Consider the following 20,099-nt stretch of genomic DNA (forward strand, 5'->3'; position numbering starts at 1 on the left):
TTTTCTTTGACATATGTTCTTTACGACAAAGGGAGCATAATTTCTTGGTTTCTTGCCTTGTTGTCGTTAGCACCTGATTTTATAATGGCCGTATATGCATCTTTTATTGTTTTCGAAGGAAGTGCCAAGAGAATTTCAGTTAGAAAATAATTGCTTTGAAATTCGAATTCTTAAACTTGTTTTCTTTTCAACTGACCATATTATGATTTTTATTTGTTTTTAAGAATATATGGATTTGCTTAGGGATGCTGTTCAACACAGCAATTAATTTAGTTTTGAAGGAATTTTTCTGCCAACGTTTGCTTTTAAGGTTCAAAAGGAATAATAATAATTTTTTTTCAAAAAAACATTTCAGCCCGTCCTTCAACTCTAGAAGGGCTTCCTTTCATCGAATTAGATCCTTGTGGAGGATTTCCTTCTGATCATTGTTTGATACTTTTTTCTTCCTATTTTTCAAAAACATCGATAAAAATTTTAATTTTATATTAAATCAGCACAATTTATATCGTTCTTTGGAGTTCTATTTCCTTATTGGCTGAGGTGCATTTCTTTTTTCTTTTCTTTAAGATCAAACTTTTTTTGTATAGAAATAGGAAAGAAGATCTTATTCCATTCACATATTACATATTTCTCCTAGGAATACCATGTGGCTGCATAATTGTAGCTTTGTCAAGGTATAATATTGTTTATTCAAACGTATTTTTGTCAACGGATAGTTAATTTGTTGTTTATGAAAAACATTAAAATTATTAGAGTCATTCTTGGATACCATACACTCAAACAAGTTACTAGTGGGTATGCCATTGGAACATTTGTTGGATGCATTTATTTGTTTTCAACAAAAAATGCTTTGAAGAAATACACCAATAATTACTTGAAAAAATCGAATAAACCAGAGAAATCCAAGCAAAAGCAAGGAAAATAAAAATTTACCTTTCTTTCTTTCTCTATTTTGCGTACATATGCGTTTTGAATTGTCATTGCATTTTTAAGTTGTGTGGAAATTGATAAATTTTTAAATAACTTTTCATAATCAAATTTAAGAAATAGTATAAAATGCATGCTGGATGTTGTCTGTTAATTATCTTTGATGACCAAATGAAATAAAACATGAAAGAAAAATTTTTTATTTAGAAAAAAATCTTTAAATGTTTTCTTATGTAATGAGATCAAACAAAATGACTGATTCTCGAGATTTCAATGTGTTTTCAAATTACAAGCCCATTAACGTTGATAATGAGCCTCTTTTTATAACTTCTTCCGAGAATGTCGTCATTGTTGCAACGAATATTGGTGCGCTTATTAAAAAATATATATTTTTTCTTTTGACAATTATATTTAAATTAAATATACATAAAATTTGAAATTTTTATTTTTAACTTTCACTGATTAACAATCACAATTAATAAAGGACTGATCCGTTTGTTTCTTGATGAAGAAGAGAGCACACCAATTTATTCATTCTCAACTGTCGACACAAACATTTGTTCACTTCAATTTATTGACAGGATTCAATGGTTTAATATATCTTATATCTTGACTTTTTTTTTTTTATTTATTTTTGGCTATATTTTGGGTTTGAAATTAAGTTTGGCTACTGTTGAACGCTCCTCTGCTCATCCTCGCCCAAAGCTACGCTTGTACTATTGGAATCCTTTTCCTATTGATAATAAGCCAGTCGATGCACAGGGGATATTTAATCCATCGGCTCATAAATTTGAAGTTAAAGTATATATTTATAGTTTTTATTTGTTTTCAATATTATTTCTTTTCAAAAAGCTTGTTTTCGAGTATATGCTAGAACAGAATACAATATCATGTACATTTTGTCCATTAACGTGCTTATGCGCTCTTTTGCAAAAATCAAAGATTACAGTCTTTGAATTGTTGCCAAACACGGACTTTGTCGAAATTCAACAACAAAGCATTTCTCAAACATTAAATGCTTCAACAATTAGTGGAGTTCAACAGCCGCCATCGTTAGATTTTTCGTCTCCATCAGAAATACAGCTCCATTCATATCATACGAAGGAAACTGAAAGAGGTAAACACTCATCTGCAGAGCATCTTCAGTCAGACTCTTCCACAGCACAGTCAGTGCTTGCGACCTGCGATCCTTTTCCTCTCAAGATGAATAAGCTCTTTATCATCGATTTGGGCTTCCCTTATTCTCCGCTCGTACCGCAGCAGCACGCCGATGCAAATGCTTCACAGCTGCCTTCAAGGGACTTTATTGGCAAAAGTTCTGATGCTTCCTTCATATCAGATATGTATCCACCGATGTATCCACCCACAACCTGTCGCTTTTCGTTTCTCTTTCCGTACATTTCTTATGTTTCCACTCGGCTTATTTCTTCTACACCCTCACAAACATCTCAATCATCAATATCTTCTACTTCCTCTTCTTCTTCGTCATCTGAGTCCACTCTCAACAGGCCTTCCTCTTCTTCGTGCACTTGCCTGCCTGGAGACGAGCAAGCGCGTGTTCTTCGAGTGAATCTCTGGACAGACAGAGCTATCCATCTGCACAAACAGGCGGCAGAACGAGTCAGACTTCGTTTGGAAAGCGGAAAAAGCGACAAACACAGAAGCAATGGGAATTGTGATGAAGGTGAATGGAAGGAAAGTGAAGGCACAAAGGATAATGAGTGGAACAATCATCAGCCACTGAACAAAGAAGAAGGCGCTGTTGCATCAGATATGCAGAAGACAGATGGAAATGCAGAGGCATTTTCTGAATCTGCACAAAATGTGGGTAACTTTGCGAAGAATATGCAGAAAGACTTTGATGATTCAATGAAAACGCTCATGAGAAAGATGAAGATGACTGAAGACAAAAGAACGCAGTCAACGAAAGGCAGACAAAATGGCAATTGTTCTGATTTAACCAATGCGAAGCTCATATCCAAACAGGAAATAGTTACTGATCGTTCGAATAACACTTCATCCACACATATGCATTCATCTGATGTTAATAAAGATTCATCGACTGTTACAAATGAAGAAATAAGCCATCAGTCAAATTTAAGCAGCCCTCATCTTGATTCACTCGAAGAAAAGGCACAAAATACAGAAAATGATCTTTCCAAAAGCGAAGAAGACAAACTCTGTTTAAAAAGCAGCGAAACATCAGAAGACACAGAAGACATAGAAAATGAACGTGACCATTTTATTGATCATTATTTCAAAGAAGAAGCGCCTTTTCCTTTGTTACCTGTGCATTCTGGGCCTTCTCTCTATTTGAAGCACAGAGAATCGCTGCTCCACCCATCTGACACTGCTGCTTCACGAAACTTCTCCTCTTTCTCGTCTTTTTCTCTTTCTTCTTCTTCATCCTCTTCTTCTTTCACTGATTCATCTCTTTCTTCTCTATCGTCTTCTTCCTCTTCCTCCTCCTCCTCTTCTTCTTCAGTGAGTTCAGTTTCCTCTGCCATTTCATCCTATTCAGAATCTTCTGCTTTGTCATTTCCTTCCTTTTTTCTGTCTAACCCTTCATTCACATACATCCCTGGCTTATTCATTGAGCTGTGCAACAGGCAGAAAAGCCAAATTAACCCAAACAATAACAAATTGAATCATTTCTCCTCTAAAAATACTTTTAGCTCATTCACAGGCGTCCAATCAGGCAAAGACGGATGCCTAGACACACCACAACAAACCACCGCTGCTGAGATAAGCTCTTTCTCTTCTTCTCCTTCTGATTCTTCTTTTGCTTCGTCTTTCATTACGCCTCTGCCTTCATCTGTTGCATCATCTTCATCTTCATTTTCTTCCTCCTCCTCTTCTTCTCCACTCAGAACACTCAATTCATCCACACACATTCATTCTTCTTCTTCTTCTTATTCTTCTTCTTCTCCTCTTCCGCCAGTCGAACAATCGCTCTTCATCTTCAATTCTTCTGGTGAGCTTGTCACTCCAATCGACACAGGACCAACTTTTGATGAGGAAAAAATGACTGAAAAAAGATATTTTGCAAGCCAAAAGACAGAAAATGAGCTGTTTTCTGCAAAAAATCAGGAAAATGATTGGCAGAAAGCAAAGATTGGAAGCAAAAACAGCAGAGGAAGCGAATTTCAAAAGGGGTTTGCCATCAAAAACCCTTTGCTTTCGCCTATTCCTCGTGCAAATCCAAAGATTTCATCAACTTCGTCAACATCTTCTCTTTCTTCTTCTCTCTCTTCATTATCATCGTTGCCTTCATCATCATCATCTTCTTCTTCCACTCCTTCTTCTCTTTTCCCTTCCCATCCAACAAACACTCTTTTCCCCAGCCATTTCAACGAGAAAGCCAAACTTGCTCTTTTATCACGCTGCTTCCAGACAAACGAGGCACTTTATGCTTCCATCTCCCACCTTCCCCCTCTCCTCGGCGCGTATGTGGAAGAAATCGCTTGCATCCCGTCTCATTTCCTCTTCTCCCTGTTGGAGTCTTCTTCTCTTCCTGTTCCTGCTACTCTTCCAAATACTTCTTTCTCTTCTTCTTCTTCTTCTTCTTCCTCTTCCTCTTCTTCTTCTCTGCCTTTGCCTCTGCCTCGTGTGGAGAACAGCAGAAGAAACCCGTCTGCCCTCCACCAGAACTTAAGCGCTTCTCTCTCTCACTCCTTCCTCCCTTCTTCTTCCATCTCATCATCAACATCATCATCTTCTTCTTCTTCATCAGAATTCCCATTCTCTGCTCTTTCGCCTTCTTTCACCTCTTCCTCTTCTCGTCTGCACCCGCCTCATTCAATCATGCATCTTCAATTGTTCACTTTTCAATCACTTCATCGCTCTTATCGCAATTCTTTTCCTTATTCTCTAAAAAAGAAGAGAAAAACATCAAAAACAGGAAGTGAAGAGAAAGACGAGTTTGGAGAAAGCGAAGATGAAGATAGTTTGCTTGTGAATGAATGCTTTGCGAATCAAACAGAAGAAATTGACTGGAATGCTGTTGATAAGATTGTCCATATGCTGCAATACAAACAAAACACACAAAACACAAAATATTCATTTTCCGATGCAAATCTTGTCAATTTCAAAGAAAACTCCATTTTCACTCATCCTTTCATTCTCCTCTCCTCATCCGCTCAATGCTTCATCATCGATGCCACAAATGGCTGCCTTGTTTCTCATCTTTCCTTTTCAGAGCCTGTCATTTCACTTTGCTTATCTCCTACCCTGCTGCTTGCTTTAACAGCTACTCACCGTGTTCTGAGCTATGCGCTGGCTGTGGAAGAGAAAGGAAGAGGAAAATTAGATGGAGGTTTGGATGATAGATGGAGAGGGGATAATGTGAATGGAGAGAGGAATGATGTGAATTTGAGACTTTTGTTGAGGAAAGAAGGAGAATGGAGATGCAACTTGAAAGGAGAAAAAATGTTTTGTGGAAAAAGTGTTGAAGATGAGGATGATGAGGATGAAGAAGAGGCTGACAGCAGCTTTGAAGAAGAAGTGGCAACCGAACTAGCAACATTTGAGGCAAAAGAAAGCGAAGACAATGTTGAAGAGTTTGTTGCACCTTCATCCAGATGCGAAGCAGAACAACGTGGAGAGAAAGGAGTTGAAGGAAATAGCAATAGAATTGAAGAAGCGCCTGAGCCATTGATTGCAGATGAGGAATCTTCAAATAAAAACAAAAGTGAATATGGAAATGATGGAATATCAGATAATATGGTGAATGTGAAAGAAGCAGATGAAATGAATCATTTGCTGGATGATACACAGAAATCAACAAAAAGAGGAAATGACAACAACTCACCCGACAGAATAGAAGATGATGTAGAAGAAGAGGAAGAGGAAATATATCCGCTTGCCTCCATCAATGCAAACAAAACATCAGTTCTGTTTTCTTCTCTGTTTGCCAAGGCTTCTTCTCCTCCTTCCTTTTTTGTTGAAGAAGAACCTCAAATACGGAATGAATCACAAAACCACGAAAGATCCTTGAAAAATGAAAAATCAATGAATTCCTCCTTTTCTTCTTCCCTTTCTGCTTTTTCTTCTTTTCTCAGCTTCTTCTTCACTTCTCTTGTTGATGGACGAATTGGCCACCCTCGCTTCTTATCCTCTTCTCTTCCTCCTTCCCTTCTCAACCAGCTTTCTCTTACAACTGCTCCTTCTCTTCTTTCTCAAGTGAATTCTTCCTCCTCTTCCTCTTCTCTTTCTTCTCCTGTTGTCTTTCCTTCATCCAGGCACAATCTTTCTTTCCTTTCTGATTCGCTTCTTCTGTCTGCTCAGCACAATTCTTTGACTTTCCTCACAAACATCAGCTCTTCCCCTCAAAAATCACACAGCTCTTTCTCTTTTCCCAATGCAGATGTTAACAAAAACATAAACACAAACTCACTTCCATGCTTTAACCGATCTAATCCAGATAACTTTTCCCCTTCTTCTCCATTCTTCCCTCTTCTCCACTCCTGCTCTTCCTCTCTGCCTTTTGCCCTTTCTTCTCGGAATCTGTTCAATGCGTCGCCAAGATTGAGATTGTTTGCTCCTTCTCTTCCAAGAGACATTTTCTATCTCTTTCAGGAAAAGAAGAAGGAGTGGAAGAAGAAGAAAGAGGAAATGAAGAAGAAGAAGGAAGAGGAGAAGCAAAGAAACAGATTGATCAGAATGCAAAATAAAGCTAAGCAGAAAGCAAAGCAGAAAGCGAGGCTGCTAAAGAAGAGAAGAAGAGAAATTCAGATGTCTTCATCAACTTCTTCTTCTTCTTCTCGTTTTCAGTCATCTCAACAAGAAACATCAAAACTTCGGATGCAAAACACAAGACTCGACGGAAGCAAAGCTGGTGAGCTGATAAAAGGAGAAAGAGAAAGAACAAGAAACACGAGAAATGCAACAGCTGGCTCAGAAAGAAGAGATTTAATGAGCAAATCCTTTTCAGAAAGGAAAGAGATGGGGAATTTGAAAAGCAGCAGAGAAGGAAGAATTGTCGTTGACAACACAGACGATGAAGAGGAGATGGCAGAAAAAGGAATGATTTCAAGGAAAGGATTCAGAGAGAGGGAAGACAATGAAGATAAAGAGTCAGATGAGGATGATGATGATTATGATGACGAGGAAACAGAAGAAGGAAAAGGAGAATTGGAAGATGATGAGATAGATGCAGAATTAATTGATAACTTTGATCTTTCTATGCCTTCTTCATCTGCTTCAGCTTCATCCACTTTGAGGAGAAAGAGCAAAAACACAGCATTGTCCTCCATCTTCTCATCTGTCTCTGCTGTCGCCTCAACAGACAGATTCAAGCCACTCCACAAAAGGCGATCTTCTGCTTCCTCTTCCTCCTCTTCTTCATCTTCATCATCATCATCTTCTTCTTCACAAAAGAAAACTCAACAGTATTCCACAGCAAGTGTGCTTCGTGCGCCAATGTCACCTGGTATAGGCAGCACAACTGGAAGAGCACAAGTCAGAAGTCGAAGCAAAAGCAGAAGCAAAAACAAAAATCGAAACAGAAGCAGAAGCAGAGGCAGCTCTGCATTCACTCTCGTTTCTGTCTCTGGCCCAGGCATCGTCCCAAGACCAATAGCATCCCAGGCAAGAGACTCCAGAGCAAGCTCTCCTTCTCTTCCTCCTTATTCGTTTCCTCCTTCATCATCATCTTCTTCTTCTTCTTATTCTCCTTCTTCCTCTTCTTCTGTTTCTATTTCTGTTTCTTCTGATGACAATGCAGCAGACTCGTTTGTACTTCCTTCTGCTTTTATTCCGCACAGATCTTCAATTGAGCCATCATCATCATCAACTTCTTCCTCTTCCTCATCCTCTTCTTCCATTTCATCTTCATCTCTTCTTCTTCTCCAACAACAGAATCAGCAACAGCCAAACCAACAACCCTCACAGATATATTCCTTTACCCAATTCCCATCCAATGAACAGGCAGACTCACAAGACACACTCCATTCTCTTCCCATCCCTCCTCCTCCACACACCCTCCCTTGTTCTCCTTCTATCATGTATTCATCTGCTAAGTCTTCTTCCACCACCAGCCAGCCACAATCACCTAATCTTACTCTTTCTCCCGTTTCTGCATCATCTCCTTCGTTTCCTCCTTCTGCTTCTCCTTCCTCTCCTTCTTCACCTTCTTCTCTTTCTTCCCCACCTCTTGTCAAATCCACCCCTATTGAATCAACTCAAATAAAAACACATTCATTTCCTTCCTCCTCCTCTTCTTCTTCTCAACAACAAGAACAACCCCAAACTGATCTTCAAACACCTCCTTCTTCATTCCGTCGCAGTTCCACTGCAAAATTGTCTTCTGCCTCTTCTTCAGCCTCTTCTTGTGCTTCTCCTTCGTCTGATTCTGTTCTCATGTCCCCCACTCTTTCTATGCAGTCATCTCATTCCTCTTCTCCTTCTCCTTCATTTGTTCCTTTGTCTTCTTCTTCATCTTCTTCATCTTCCTCTTCCTCTTCCTCCTCATCTTCTTCTCCTTCCTCAGAAGATTTTCATTCGCCTTCCAACGAAATCTCACCAGCCAGATCACTCACTCCATTCACAATGATGGGCGTGGACTTTGACGAGAGAGAAGAAGATGTGCTGGTGAAAAGCACAGAAAGAGAAGGAAATGAAAGAAGACAGAAGGGAAGAAGGAGAAGAAGGATGGGGAGGCAAAAAAGAGGAAGCAATAACAGTTCGAGTGATGGGAGGAATAGAGAAGAAGAAGAAGAAGAAGAATATAATGATGAAGGCAATGAAGAAGAAGAAGGGGAAGACCATAATGTTGATGAAAGAGAGGAAGAAGATGAAGATGATGATGAAGAAAGAAGAGAAGCACGTGAACAAGAAGGAGAACAATATGAAGATGATCAGAACGAAGAGAGGAATGAAGAAGAAGGGGCAGAAAATGATGGAATTGATGAAGAAGAATACGGATTTCTTGATGAAAGGCAGCTGATCATGGAACAAGAACAAGAAGGAAATGATGATGAAGAGGAAGAGGATGAAAGGAGATTTAGACAGCAAGAAGAAGGAGAAGGAGAAGATGGAGAAGAAGGAGGAGAGGAGAAGGAAAATAGAATGGAAAGATCAGAACAACAAGATCAGCAGGAAGAAGAAGAAAGGGAAGGAGGAGAAGAAGGAGAAAGAGAAAACGCAAAATCGAATGATAATTCTTCTCAGTTCGGTTTCTCTTCTCCTTCCACTCGCCAGCAACAATCATCTTCTCTTCTCTCTTCTGTCCAAAGGCTTTCCTCTGCTTTCTCTTTCTCTCCTTTCGCTTCTTCTTCTTCTTCTTCACAGAAGAAAAGTGCAAAGCCAGTTTACGATGAGTTGGGCAATCTGATAGAAACTTCTCGTTTTGACAGGAAAAACACGTTGACTTCAGAACTTCGCAAGTTTTGTGTGCCTTTTTCGCTCTCTTTGCAGTCTCTGTTTGAATCATTGGGAAGGCAGATCAGCAGAAATAACAGCAACAATAGTGAAAGTGAACAAAGCGACCAAAGAAAGCTGGATTCATTGAATTCAATAAATCAGACTGAAAATAAGCTTCACAATGGATTTACTTCAAATAACACTGGAATAAACACTTATTCTTCTCCTTCTGACAATTCTTCTTCTCCCTTCTTGTTCGACTTCTTCCTCCTGTCCACTTCCAAAAACGAGTTTATTGATTCGTGTCTTGTTCTCTTTTCGCCTTCTTCTGCCCTCATCGTCTCCAAATGCTTCGACATGCCCAGCCCTTCGCCTCGTCTGAAGTCCATCACAAGCTCCTCTCTTTATCCTTCTTCATCAAACTCTTCTTCTTCTTCTTCCTCTTCTTCCTCTTCTCGAAGGCAGACAATCTCCACTGGCCGTACCCTTCGTGTCACTTCAAATCCTCCTCGTGCTCCCACATTCGGATTTCCCTCTTCTTCTTCTTCTTCTTCTCCTTCTCGCAATGGCAATCTCAACAGTAACAATTCTCGTCTTTCCAGCACATTCGCCTTTGTCAGCACAGCCACTCCGACAAAACCAGAACGCCCTGCTTGCATCGGATGGGGCGTCACCAGACTCACTCCAGTCGCTTTGTCCTTGTTGAATGTGTGCTTCTATTCAAAACTGGCTTCATCATCATCATCTTCTTCTTCTTCACCTTCTTCTTCCTCTTCCTCAGCTTTAACCGTATCTTCCATCACTCGCACCCCCAAATCACCTGAAATTACTTCTCCTCCTTCTTTCTCTGCCAAATTTTCTGAGTCCAACAGCCAGCCAACACGAAAGCAGTCGCTTTCTCTTCCTCCCATTCCTCCTCCTTCTGTCATCACAGACAACCTCAACGATTACTCATCTCTTTCTTCTTCTTCTTCTTCTTCCTCCTCCTCTTCTTCTTTATCATTGCCATCATCAATACCTTCTTCTTCTTCTTCTTCTTCTCTTGTCAAGCCTCTGTTTCCTCATCCTTCCTTCTCTCCTCTTTCTTCTCTTTCAATTTCTGGAAGTTCTCTTTCTTCCTCCGACTTCCAAACAGCTTTCTTCTTTTCGCAGTTTCTTTCGTTTTATCTTTCTTCTCTTCTTTTTGTTGCACAAACGGAAATCCAAAAGAAAAAAGCCAAAAATTCAATCCATTTTTACCTGAAAAGGTATTTAAAACTCAGATGCTGTGTGAAAAGCAAGATGCTGAACACAACAATATTGCCTTCTTTTGCTAATAATGAAGATAACAATGAAGATAAAGGAGAAGAAGGAGAAGAAGATGATAACAGCGGTGCTGAAAAAGCAGGATTTTCAATGTTAATCAGCCATCTCAATGAAGAAAACGAACAAGTTACTGAAAGCAGATTGGAGATGCAATCAGACAAAGAAAGAGAAAAGAAAGAGCTTTTTGCTTCTCCTTCTTCTCCCTCCTCTTCCTCTTTCTCCTCTTTCTCCTCTTCTTATTCTGGTATATTTTCACCTTCTCACTTCATCTTCTCCAAATTAATCTCAAAATCAACTAATTTCTGTCCCTCCATTCTCTACCGCCCTTCCTCTCTGCTTGCTCACTCACGTTACAACCCTTCCAAACAGCCAGTTATGCTGCACACCTCTTCAATGGCCTCTTTCTCCACTTATTCTCCCCCTTCCACTCCACCCACACTCAGAAACAAGATTCATTCTTCGTTTTCTTCTGCTCCGTTTTCATCATCATCATCATCAACTTCGGCTTCTTCCTCTTCTCTCACCTCACCTGATGCTTCTCCTCTCTCAAACAGCGTCAGCACACTCCATTCTGCTTTGTCCACTTCCTCTATCAGCTCCCAACTGTCAACTTCATCATCTCAAGAAAACACCCTTCTTTTCACACCACACAACACAATGTCCAAATATTCTCCTCTTTTTTGCTATCTTCCTCAGCCTTTTTTGGAGGCTCTGTTTAACATCCGCTGCAACCTGCTGTTTCTGAGTGTGCTACTGGGCAGGTTGTGTGTGGAAAGAGGGGATTGGATTGGTGCAAGGAACTTCTTTGGCTCTGCAGGTGATTGTGTTGGAGTGGAAGATGTGCTGAGGGTGTTTGCAAATAAAGTGAATGAAATGATTGCGGATGAATGTGAAAACGGGAAGGAAAGAACAGAAGATGAGTCAGAAAGTGGAGAGGAGATGTTTCATGTTGTGTTGGAGGCGGACAGGGATGAGCAGACATTCACTGGACATGTAATTGAAAGAGGAAGAGCAATCACCCCATCAAAACTACATTTGAGCTACAAAAGAGATTTATTGGATTTGAAAGAGAAAAAGGTGAATGTAAGTAATTTTGTTGATTCTGACAGCAAAGGAGGAAATCTTCAAATGACAGAAAGAGAAGAAAATAGAATAAAACATGAAAATTCGAGTGAAAAGAGAGGAAACGAAGATAATGAAGAAGAGGATGATGAAGAAGATGGACAAATATTCCTTTCATTTCTTGAAGAGCAGGCATCGCTGACAAGGGATGACAACAGGAAGCAAAGAGAATTTTACACACCAAATAAAAATCAGAAAATACAAGAAAAAGAAGAAGTTGAGAGAATCAAACAAAACGCCTCAAAAACACAACTCAACCAGCTTTTACCAAAAAGAACACACCAAATTCTTCCTTCCATGTCATATTCACCACAGCGAAAGAACACGCTCAACAGGATGGGTCTGCTTTCTGCTCAGCAGTCAGCACAAATTGTTTCATCCACACACAACCAGCTGAGGTCCTTGTTGCATTCGGCTCTTCCTCGCAAAGCAGAAAAGATGCTGAAGATGTCGGTCTTTGACTTGGCGTTTGAGAATGTAAAGGAAGGAGATGCGAAACAAGAGGAAAAAATAATTTTGCCTTCTTCTTCTTCTTCTTCTGATTCTCCATTGACTGAAGAACGCTCTGCAACTATTTCATCCTCTCAAACACTTTCAAATAAGAAACCAGCCATCAAAAATTTCATTCACTCAGATGTGATTACAAAAATGTTGTGTTTTTGTGAAGCTCATTCCATCGCTCAGACTCAAAAACAAGGAAAAATCAATCAAATTGAATCAAAGCAGTCAATGCAATATTCTCATCTATTCTGTTTGACTTCTTTGTTTTCTTCTCATTCTCTCTCAAAAACAGCTTCCGAAGGCATCAAAAATGCGATGCTATCTCTCTCTTCATTCTTAACACAGCGCATTTTTGCCGATGAATGTTTTGTGAAAAAAGCATCTGTGTTTGCGCTGTCTGCTTATCTCAATCCATTTTTGCATTCTGCCATTGATGAACAGCTCAGCTATTCTTCTCTTTCATCTGAACAGAAATGTGGAGGAGTAATTTCACAAACAATTATCAACAATACAGATGAAAAGATTCTCTCAGAAATCAAACAGAAAAGCGGTCTTAGCTACTCAGACTTGTTCTTCTCCGTTGCTGAGATAATCACAATCCTTTCTGAATCTTCTGCTCTTTTCCTTCCTTTCTTTATTCTCAAACCTGTTTTGCCTTTTTCTTTACATTCAAATCAATCGGCTAATCAAAACATTTCTTCATCTTCTCTTTCTTCTTATCATTTTCTGTTTTCTCGCCAGCTTCTATCAATCAATGAGACATTTGATATCCTCACATTCATCATCGCCTCTCTCCTTCGTTTCACTCCATTTCGCCATTCACAACTCATTTCTTCTTCTCAAACGCAATTTCCATATTCTTTATCTTCTTCCAATTACAATCGCAATAACTCAATAAACTCCTCATCCTCATCTTCTCTCAAAAGAGCTGGAATGAGATTCACTTCAGGTGACAATACATCAGCACGTCAGAATTATGCTCAGCTCAATCTTTCACAGCAGAATAATACAAATGCTTATTCAGCATCATCATTAGCTTCTTCATCATTTTCTTCTTCCTCTTCCTCATCCTCTCCCGCTTCATTCAAAACATTCCTTCCTCGAAGACAGGGTAGTCTGATGAGCAAACACATTGAAGCAACACATCCTCCATCTGAATACAGCCAAATAGAAAAGGTTATTTCAGGCGAATCAACAGAAAATACAGGAGAAGCTCAATCTCCATTGATCAATGATTCTTCTTCTTCTTCTTCTTCTTCTTCAGAAACTACCGGCGAAACTGATAAGCAAACAAATCCTTCAATTCCAATGCTTTCTCCTCTGCTGTTTTCTCCATTGCATTCATTTGCCATATTCCTTGCACTTTTAATGAGAAAATACATTACACAAGCAAATTTATCGTTTAACTGTTTGTTTAGTATTCATGCAACTTCTTCTATCTCTTCTTCCTCTTCTTCCTCTTCCACAACCACCACAACACCCGAAGATTCCACAAAGTCTTATTCTGAATGCAATTCTTACTACTTCGATGGCAATGTGAGCATTTCAGCTGAAGAAATGCTCGATCTCATTGAAAACGATGCTGTTTTGATTCAGCTGTTTCTGAGATGGCTGCAAATAAACAAGCAGAACTCGAAATCAACTCAGAGGAATCGCAAAAACAGAAAATACAACTGGATTCAAAGAGAAATAGATTTGTTAGGACAAAACAGAAGTTCTTCTTTGTTTTCATCTTCTGATTGTTATTCACCTCTTTCTCAATCATCACCATCACCATCATCACATTCCTCTTCCTCTTCTTCATTTTCTTCTCCTTCTGAATGCAATTCCAAATCATCATCGTCATTCTCTTGCCCTTCTTCGTTTGTTGAGTACCTTCTCAGGTTTTTGCTTCAAAAGAGGCAAAACGTGGCGGTCGAGCTTATTCGGCATCTCTTTTGGAGTGGTCTGCTCCCGTTTTCATTCATCATCAAACACATTTCACATTCAAAACACTTCATTCATCCTTCTCTTGCATTTTCATCATCTTCTCTTTCTCTTTCTCCTCCTCTCGTCCCATCTTCCCTCTTCTCCTTCTATCTTTCCTCTCGCTCCTCCTCTCTTTTCCCTCTCTTTTCTCTTTCAAGCACATTGTTGATGGACACCTTCACTCAAATTCTCAATCCAATCGTCTTGTCTTTGATTCGCACCTTCACAAGCCCTCTTTTCGCGTTCCCTCAGCCTTCTTCTGCTTCTTCACAACTGTTTGCTTCTTCTTCCTCATCCTCATCTTCATCGTCATCTCAACAGTCAAGCGATATTCTGAACACTTCATCTTCTTCTGCCTCTTCTCTTATCCTCAGCTCTTGTCGTGTTCCTTTCTATCTTCTCTTCACTGCTGTTGGAGACATCATGCGTGTTGCGCAGTCGATGATTGAGAGCATCCTGCCTGCAAACATCCACAATGAAGCAATGCCAAATAACACTACACAGGCTCCTCCTCCTCTTCCTCCTCCTCCTTCGTCATTGTCTACTGATAATATTGGAAATTCACCATCACCATCTTCTTCTTCCTCTTCTTCTCATCAGCCCTCTTCAAAAGTGCTCAGCTTGTTCGATCACACACAGCAATTGAACATTTCCTATCCAAACGATCAAATTTCTCTTTCTCGATCTTCTTCACAAACATCACCAGCCTCATCGCCACTTATTCCTCAACCTATTTATCAGGGCAGCTTATCCCCTTTCTCCTCCTGCCATCCGCTTTCTCCTCTTTTCAACAAGCCAAAAACTACATATTCAGGATTTACTTCCTCCTCTTCCTCCTCCTCTTCTTCTCTGTTTGTTTCAGCCAGCTCCTCATCTGATTCCTCTTCCTATCTGTCCACTCCCCTCTCCAATCTTCTCTCTTATTACGACTCCCTCTTTGATCCACACTTCATAACCACATCTTCTTTGCAACAGGAAACAGAAACTTTTCCTTCTCATAGCAATCATCTCTTTCCTTCATATCCTTCTTTCTCTTCTCAGCTCTCAAACAGGCTCGCTTCTGTTGCTTCCATCTTTGCTGCTCTGCAAAATGCATCTTCGCAAATATTTCCTCCGTCTGCTGCTTTGCAATCCATCTTCTTGTTCTCTTCGCCTCCTCAACAGCTGTCTATCAGCTTGTGGATGTTGGGCGATGCAGAGATTGGAGAAGGTGTGAGTGTGGATGCGGAAGGAGAAGTGAATGAGAAAGAAAAAGAAAACAAAGAAGAAGAAACACAGAATCTTCCTAGTGAATTGTTATCACGCAATGCCATTGTTCCATCCACTTCTTCTCCGATTAAAGTATTTCCCACTCTTCTCTCTGCTGCATATCCTCTTCTCTCATCAATGTCGTCTTCTTCTTCTTCTTCTTCATTTTTCCGTTCGCAAAATAAGCTGTTCTCTTCAATTGTCCGCCACACCAGCCGCATTCCTTCTCTTTCTCTGTCTATGCTGATGATTCTTCTGAGGCAGTTTTTGAAAACTGTTTCATTTGCTGTGACAAAAGAAGCATCACTTTCAATTCCATCTCCATCATCATCTTCACCTTCGTCGCTTACTTGCTCTTCTTCTCCTTCATTCAGACCATCCCACACTTCCGTCTCTCCCTCCATCTCTGAAGCCATCACCCAGCTTGACTCAACATCTCTTGCTTCTTCTCCCTTCTCTCTCCTTCTTCTCCTGCACAGACACAACAGCGTCCACAGCAGATGGCTCAGACTGATGCTCAGTCCACTTTCATTGAACGGAGCAACTGCCTCTGCTTTGATTGAGTCTGCGATGCAATGCAAGTTGGGCAAATGTGATGATAAGTTGAATGAAAGATGTTCATCTACAGCTTCTTCAGAACATGTTGATGCTTCATCAAGAATTAGTGAAGCTGATGTTCGTCATACATCCCCTTCCTCACCTGCTCATCCTTCATCATCAGCTTCTTCTTTGTCTGTTCCACACATTTCATTCTGCTGTTCTTTGGCCGAAGATGCTCCAAAAGGAGAAGAATTGGCGTTTGTCTTTTCACATATATTCCCCTTCTCTTATCATCCACTGATTTCTTCTTTTTCTTCTCCTCCTTCTCTTTCATCATCTTCAATTGAAAAAGAAAGCGAAGAAACAACACAGAAAGACACATTAACATCCCAACAACCATCAACTTTACCTGTTTCTGAATTATCTCCTTCCTCTTCTCATTCTTCGGATTCCATTTCAAACAGCTCTTCAACAGCAACTTCAACAACACAATCAACATTTTCTCATTCTTCACCAAAAGATGAATCAAATACATCAGATGCTCTTTATATGCTCAACCGTATATCCCCCTGGAATCCCTTGTTTGATGCTTCAGACTCTCTCCTCTCCTCTCTCGACATCCTTTCACACAACGAAAAGAGAATTGCGCCTTTCGTTTTGGAGAATTCTGCAATTTGTGCTCGTTGTGGCGGTGCTCTTGCTGTAGCGAAGTTTAAACAAGAGGAAGGAAATGCTGTTGAAGCTGATGATGGTGATAATAACAACAGTAACACACAAACAAAAGGAATTAGTAATGGCCAAATTCTTTTTGCTCCAATGAACAGATGCGTTTGCTGCAATAGTGAAGCCTGCTCATTGAACTCAAGTTATCGTTCATGCTGCTTCGAAAAAACCTTTTCACCTGCTTTGCCTTCCCAAAATCTCAATCCACTCATCTCAAATCCAACGACTCATCAGGCAACATCAGCGAACACAGGAATTGAACAACCATCACTCCAAGCTCCACAAGCAATCACTGATTCATTTGTGCCTTATTCGCCAAGTTCCTATTCTTCATTCACACCACCACCACCATCATCATCATCATCTTCTTCTTCTTCTTCTTCTTCTTCTTCCTTCTTGACTGACTTGTCTTCCAGCAACGCACAAAGGCTCCGTCTGCTCAGTCTCATCCACATCTTGTCAATAGGAGAGATGGAACAGGAGCTGCTTCATCAGTCTTCTTTCATCCAATCACTGCTTTCAACTGGATTGCCTTTCCAATCAGGAACGAATAATAATCATCCGTCATCATCATCATCTTCTTATTCATTATGTGTTGCGTTGGAGGGCGTTTGGAAAGAAATTCTGCTTTCACTCTTTTCTTCTTCCTCTTCAGAAGAAAGAAATATCGGAAGCAATTTGAGTTCATTTGGATTTGTTCCTTCTGACATTCCTGGATTGTTTGAGCCAAAGCCATTCACTGCATTCTTCAATAAGATCAACAAATGCCAAAAAGCTGTTTCATCATCTCCTTCTCCTTCTCCTTTAAATACTTCTTTCAGATCACTTAATATTCCATTGCTGAGTATAATCTTCTCTTCTCTCACTTCTTTTGCTCTTTTATCACTCATTCACTCACATTCACTAAAAGATGCTCTTCGGCTCTGCCTTGTGCGATGTCATCCTGCTGTCTTCGTCGAGTTTGCCTCTGCCGTTTGCCAAAATGTATACAACTTCTGCTTTTTTTGGATTTTTTTAATTTAGAATATTTTTGTTGATAATAATTCAAAAAAACTTTATTTTGTTTAAAATTTCCATTTTCCGTTTTCAAAATCAATTAAATCTTTCATTTCTTTCACAATTTGAAATATTTTTTGAAATAGGCATCTCATTGGCATTACTGCTTCAACCTTATCTTTTCCAATAGCTTGCCTCAGACGCATCCAAGCTTCAACTCTTGCTCGTATTTTCTGTCTGAGCTGTTTCCCTACGCTGTGAAATCAATACCTTTTTCTCTTCTTCCTCAAATTACAATGCAAAATTCTATTTCAAATGAAAGGATGTTAATGAATAAAGAACAACTAAACATTTGGAAGAAGGCAGTGGACTCTGTTTCAGAAGATCAAGACATTTGGCTTCTGAGGAACCTTCAGTTACATCATATTGTAAATTGAATAATTTCTAGAGTTTATATACTTTTTTGTGAGCGTTTCCTTTTTTCTTTCTTTTTTCTTTTTTCTTTTTTTTAAAGTTTCAAAGCAATTTCTGTTGTAAAAGTAAAAATAAAAATGAAAGATAAAACAAATATTTCTCAATTGCACCAAGACTTCGATAAATATACAAATACAGAAATTATTTGGGAAGAATTTTGTTTTAATCAGGGGACAGTTATAATTTTTAGAGAAATAATAATAATAAAAAAATAATAAAAGAATAAATGTTGAAAAACTGAATGATAAGAATTTCTCCAGAATGAAATGAATTCGTAATTATCTGAATTATTTTTGAGATTTTTCAGACATCAATAAAAATGTACATCGGAAAGCCAAAAAACAAATTTCTTTCATTCGTTCATTCCTTCGTCATAATTCATTTCACTGGAACATTCAAACGATGAGCAATCAAAGAAAAAAGTTATTATTCTTCAAAAATGCGTGCTTAGTCCATTTATTGAAAAATAGGCTATTTGAGAATTTAAAACAAACTTTCGCAATCTCTTTCTCTTTGTTTCTGCATTACTAGTCAATTCATATTCGTGAACGTTCATACATATTCAGTCAGAAAAACCTAAATCCAAACTCTTCAACAAATGCAAAAAAAATTTATCAATACGATTTTGAATCAGATTTCTTTGAACAATTCAAGAAATCTCACTTCTTTCAATGCTTTTCTGTGAAGCTCGTCGCACAATCATCTGATTCTGTCATCTCAAAAAATGATTTCTCAAGTTAATGTTGAAGGATTTGATGCAGCCATCATCAATCCAAGGCAGAAAAAGAGTACTGGCCAACAGATGCAAAATTGCGTTTGTGTGAAGTCTGCCAATCCTATCTGATGATAAGTTCAATTTATGCTTTGATATCTGAGATCTCATTAAGTTCAGCTTGATATTTCCTTCCATTCAAAGCATGTTTGCTTTTCTTCAAATTCTATCAATTCAATTCGAATAGTGAAAGGTTAAAAAAACATATGGAATATTTACAGAAAGACAAGCCTTGAAGATATCATTGAAGAGTATCTTTTGAAAAAACCCTATCTTTGAAGGCAAAATTCAACTTCAGAAAAGAAACGAGCAAATGAAAAGACAAATTCTACGCATAATCTAAAATAACACTCTTGAAGTCTACAGCTGTGGTTAAGCCTGAAGGAAATATCAAATAAGATCCACAGAAGCTTAATCCATTTGCTTATCGCTTCTATGCCCTCCTCTCTTTTATTTTTGTTCTGTCAATGCTCACGTTTAATATTTTGCTCCAAAAAAGAACTCATTTTTTTGAATTCAGTTGGTCGTTCCTTGTGAAAAACATCATATCAGCATATTGACATTGAAGAAAAACCAAAAAAAGGAGACTATGAATGATGAAGAGAGAGCTATCAAAGACTCCGATCATGAAGCACATTTGAGTATTTGCTGGACTATTAGTGAATTTGAAGATGGATCGAAATGCTCAACGTTTCAGCGAGACAATCCTTCACTGTATTTTTGAAAAAAAACTTCATTAAAACGGAAACTTTTAAATGTTTATTTCAATAATCTTTGGAAAGGAACGATGAGTCGTCTTTTGAAAGCACTCTGCTGTTGTTGAAATCATCATTGAATGAACCCTTGTAACTTTCATAATACAGCAAAAAAATGTAATGAACGGCTCATCATGTTTTTCAATAGGCTTTATCGATGCGTTCTCTTCAGAAACAACATTCAAATCCAGTAAAATGTTTCTCGAAGAAAAGGATTGTTTGTATCATATGGAGAAGTGCTTGTTCATATTTCGTGGTTGTTTAAAGAGATGCAGACACTGATTTTCAACCTTCTGTGGCAATGTTTAAGTTACAAAATGAAATATTTGCTTCACATTCACGATACATTCGAAATAAAAAATAAAATACAAACAAACAAATGCATTCATCAATAATTTTTTGAATAG

At 38.8% G+C, this 20,099-nt stretch overlaps 1 protein-coding gene across 1 annotated transcript; it reads left to right on the forward strand.

The window, feature by feature from the left end:
* Nucleotides 1-84: 84 nt before the first annotated feature.
* Nucleotides 85-18,259, forward strand: MONOS_10860 (putative PAP2 superfamily; the record flags this gene model as incomplete). Its single annotated transcript, XM_067863339.1, has 12 exons — nt 85-138; nt 225-297; nt 356-427; nt 495-540; nt 588-674; nt 754-795; nt 1,169-1,293; nt 1,412-1,517; nt 1,590-1,728; nt 1,780-5,834; nt 5,988-17,679; nt 17,838-18,259. The coding sequence occupies 12 exons, from the start codon at nt 85-87 to the stop codon at nt 18,126-18,128; spliced, it is 16,782 nt and encodes a 5,593-aa protein (XP_067735061.1). The 3' UTR covers nt 18,129-18,259.
* Nucleotides 18,260-20,099: the final 1,840 nt, after the last annotated feature.

This window comes from Monocercomonoides exilis (assembly GCF_001643675.1).
Source record: "Monocercomonoides exilis strain PA203 chromosome Unknown scaffold3-2548433, whole genome shotgun sequence".
Classification (NCBI taxonomy): Eukaryota; Preaxostyla; order Oxymonadida; family Polymastigidae; genus Monocercomonoides; species Monocercomonoides exilis.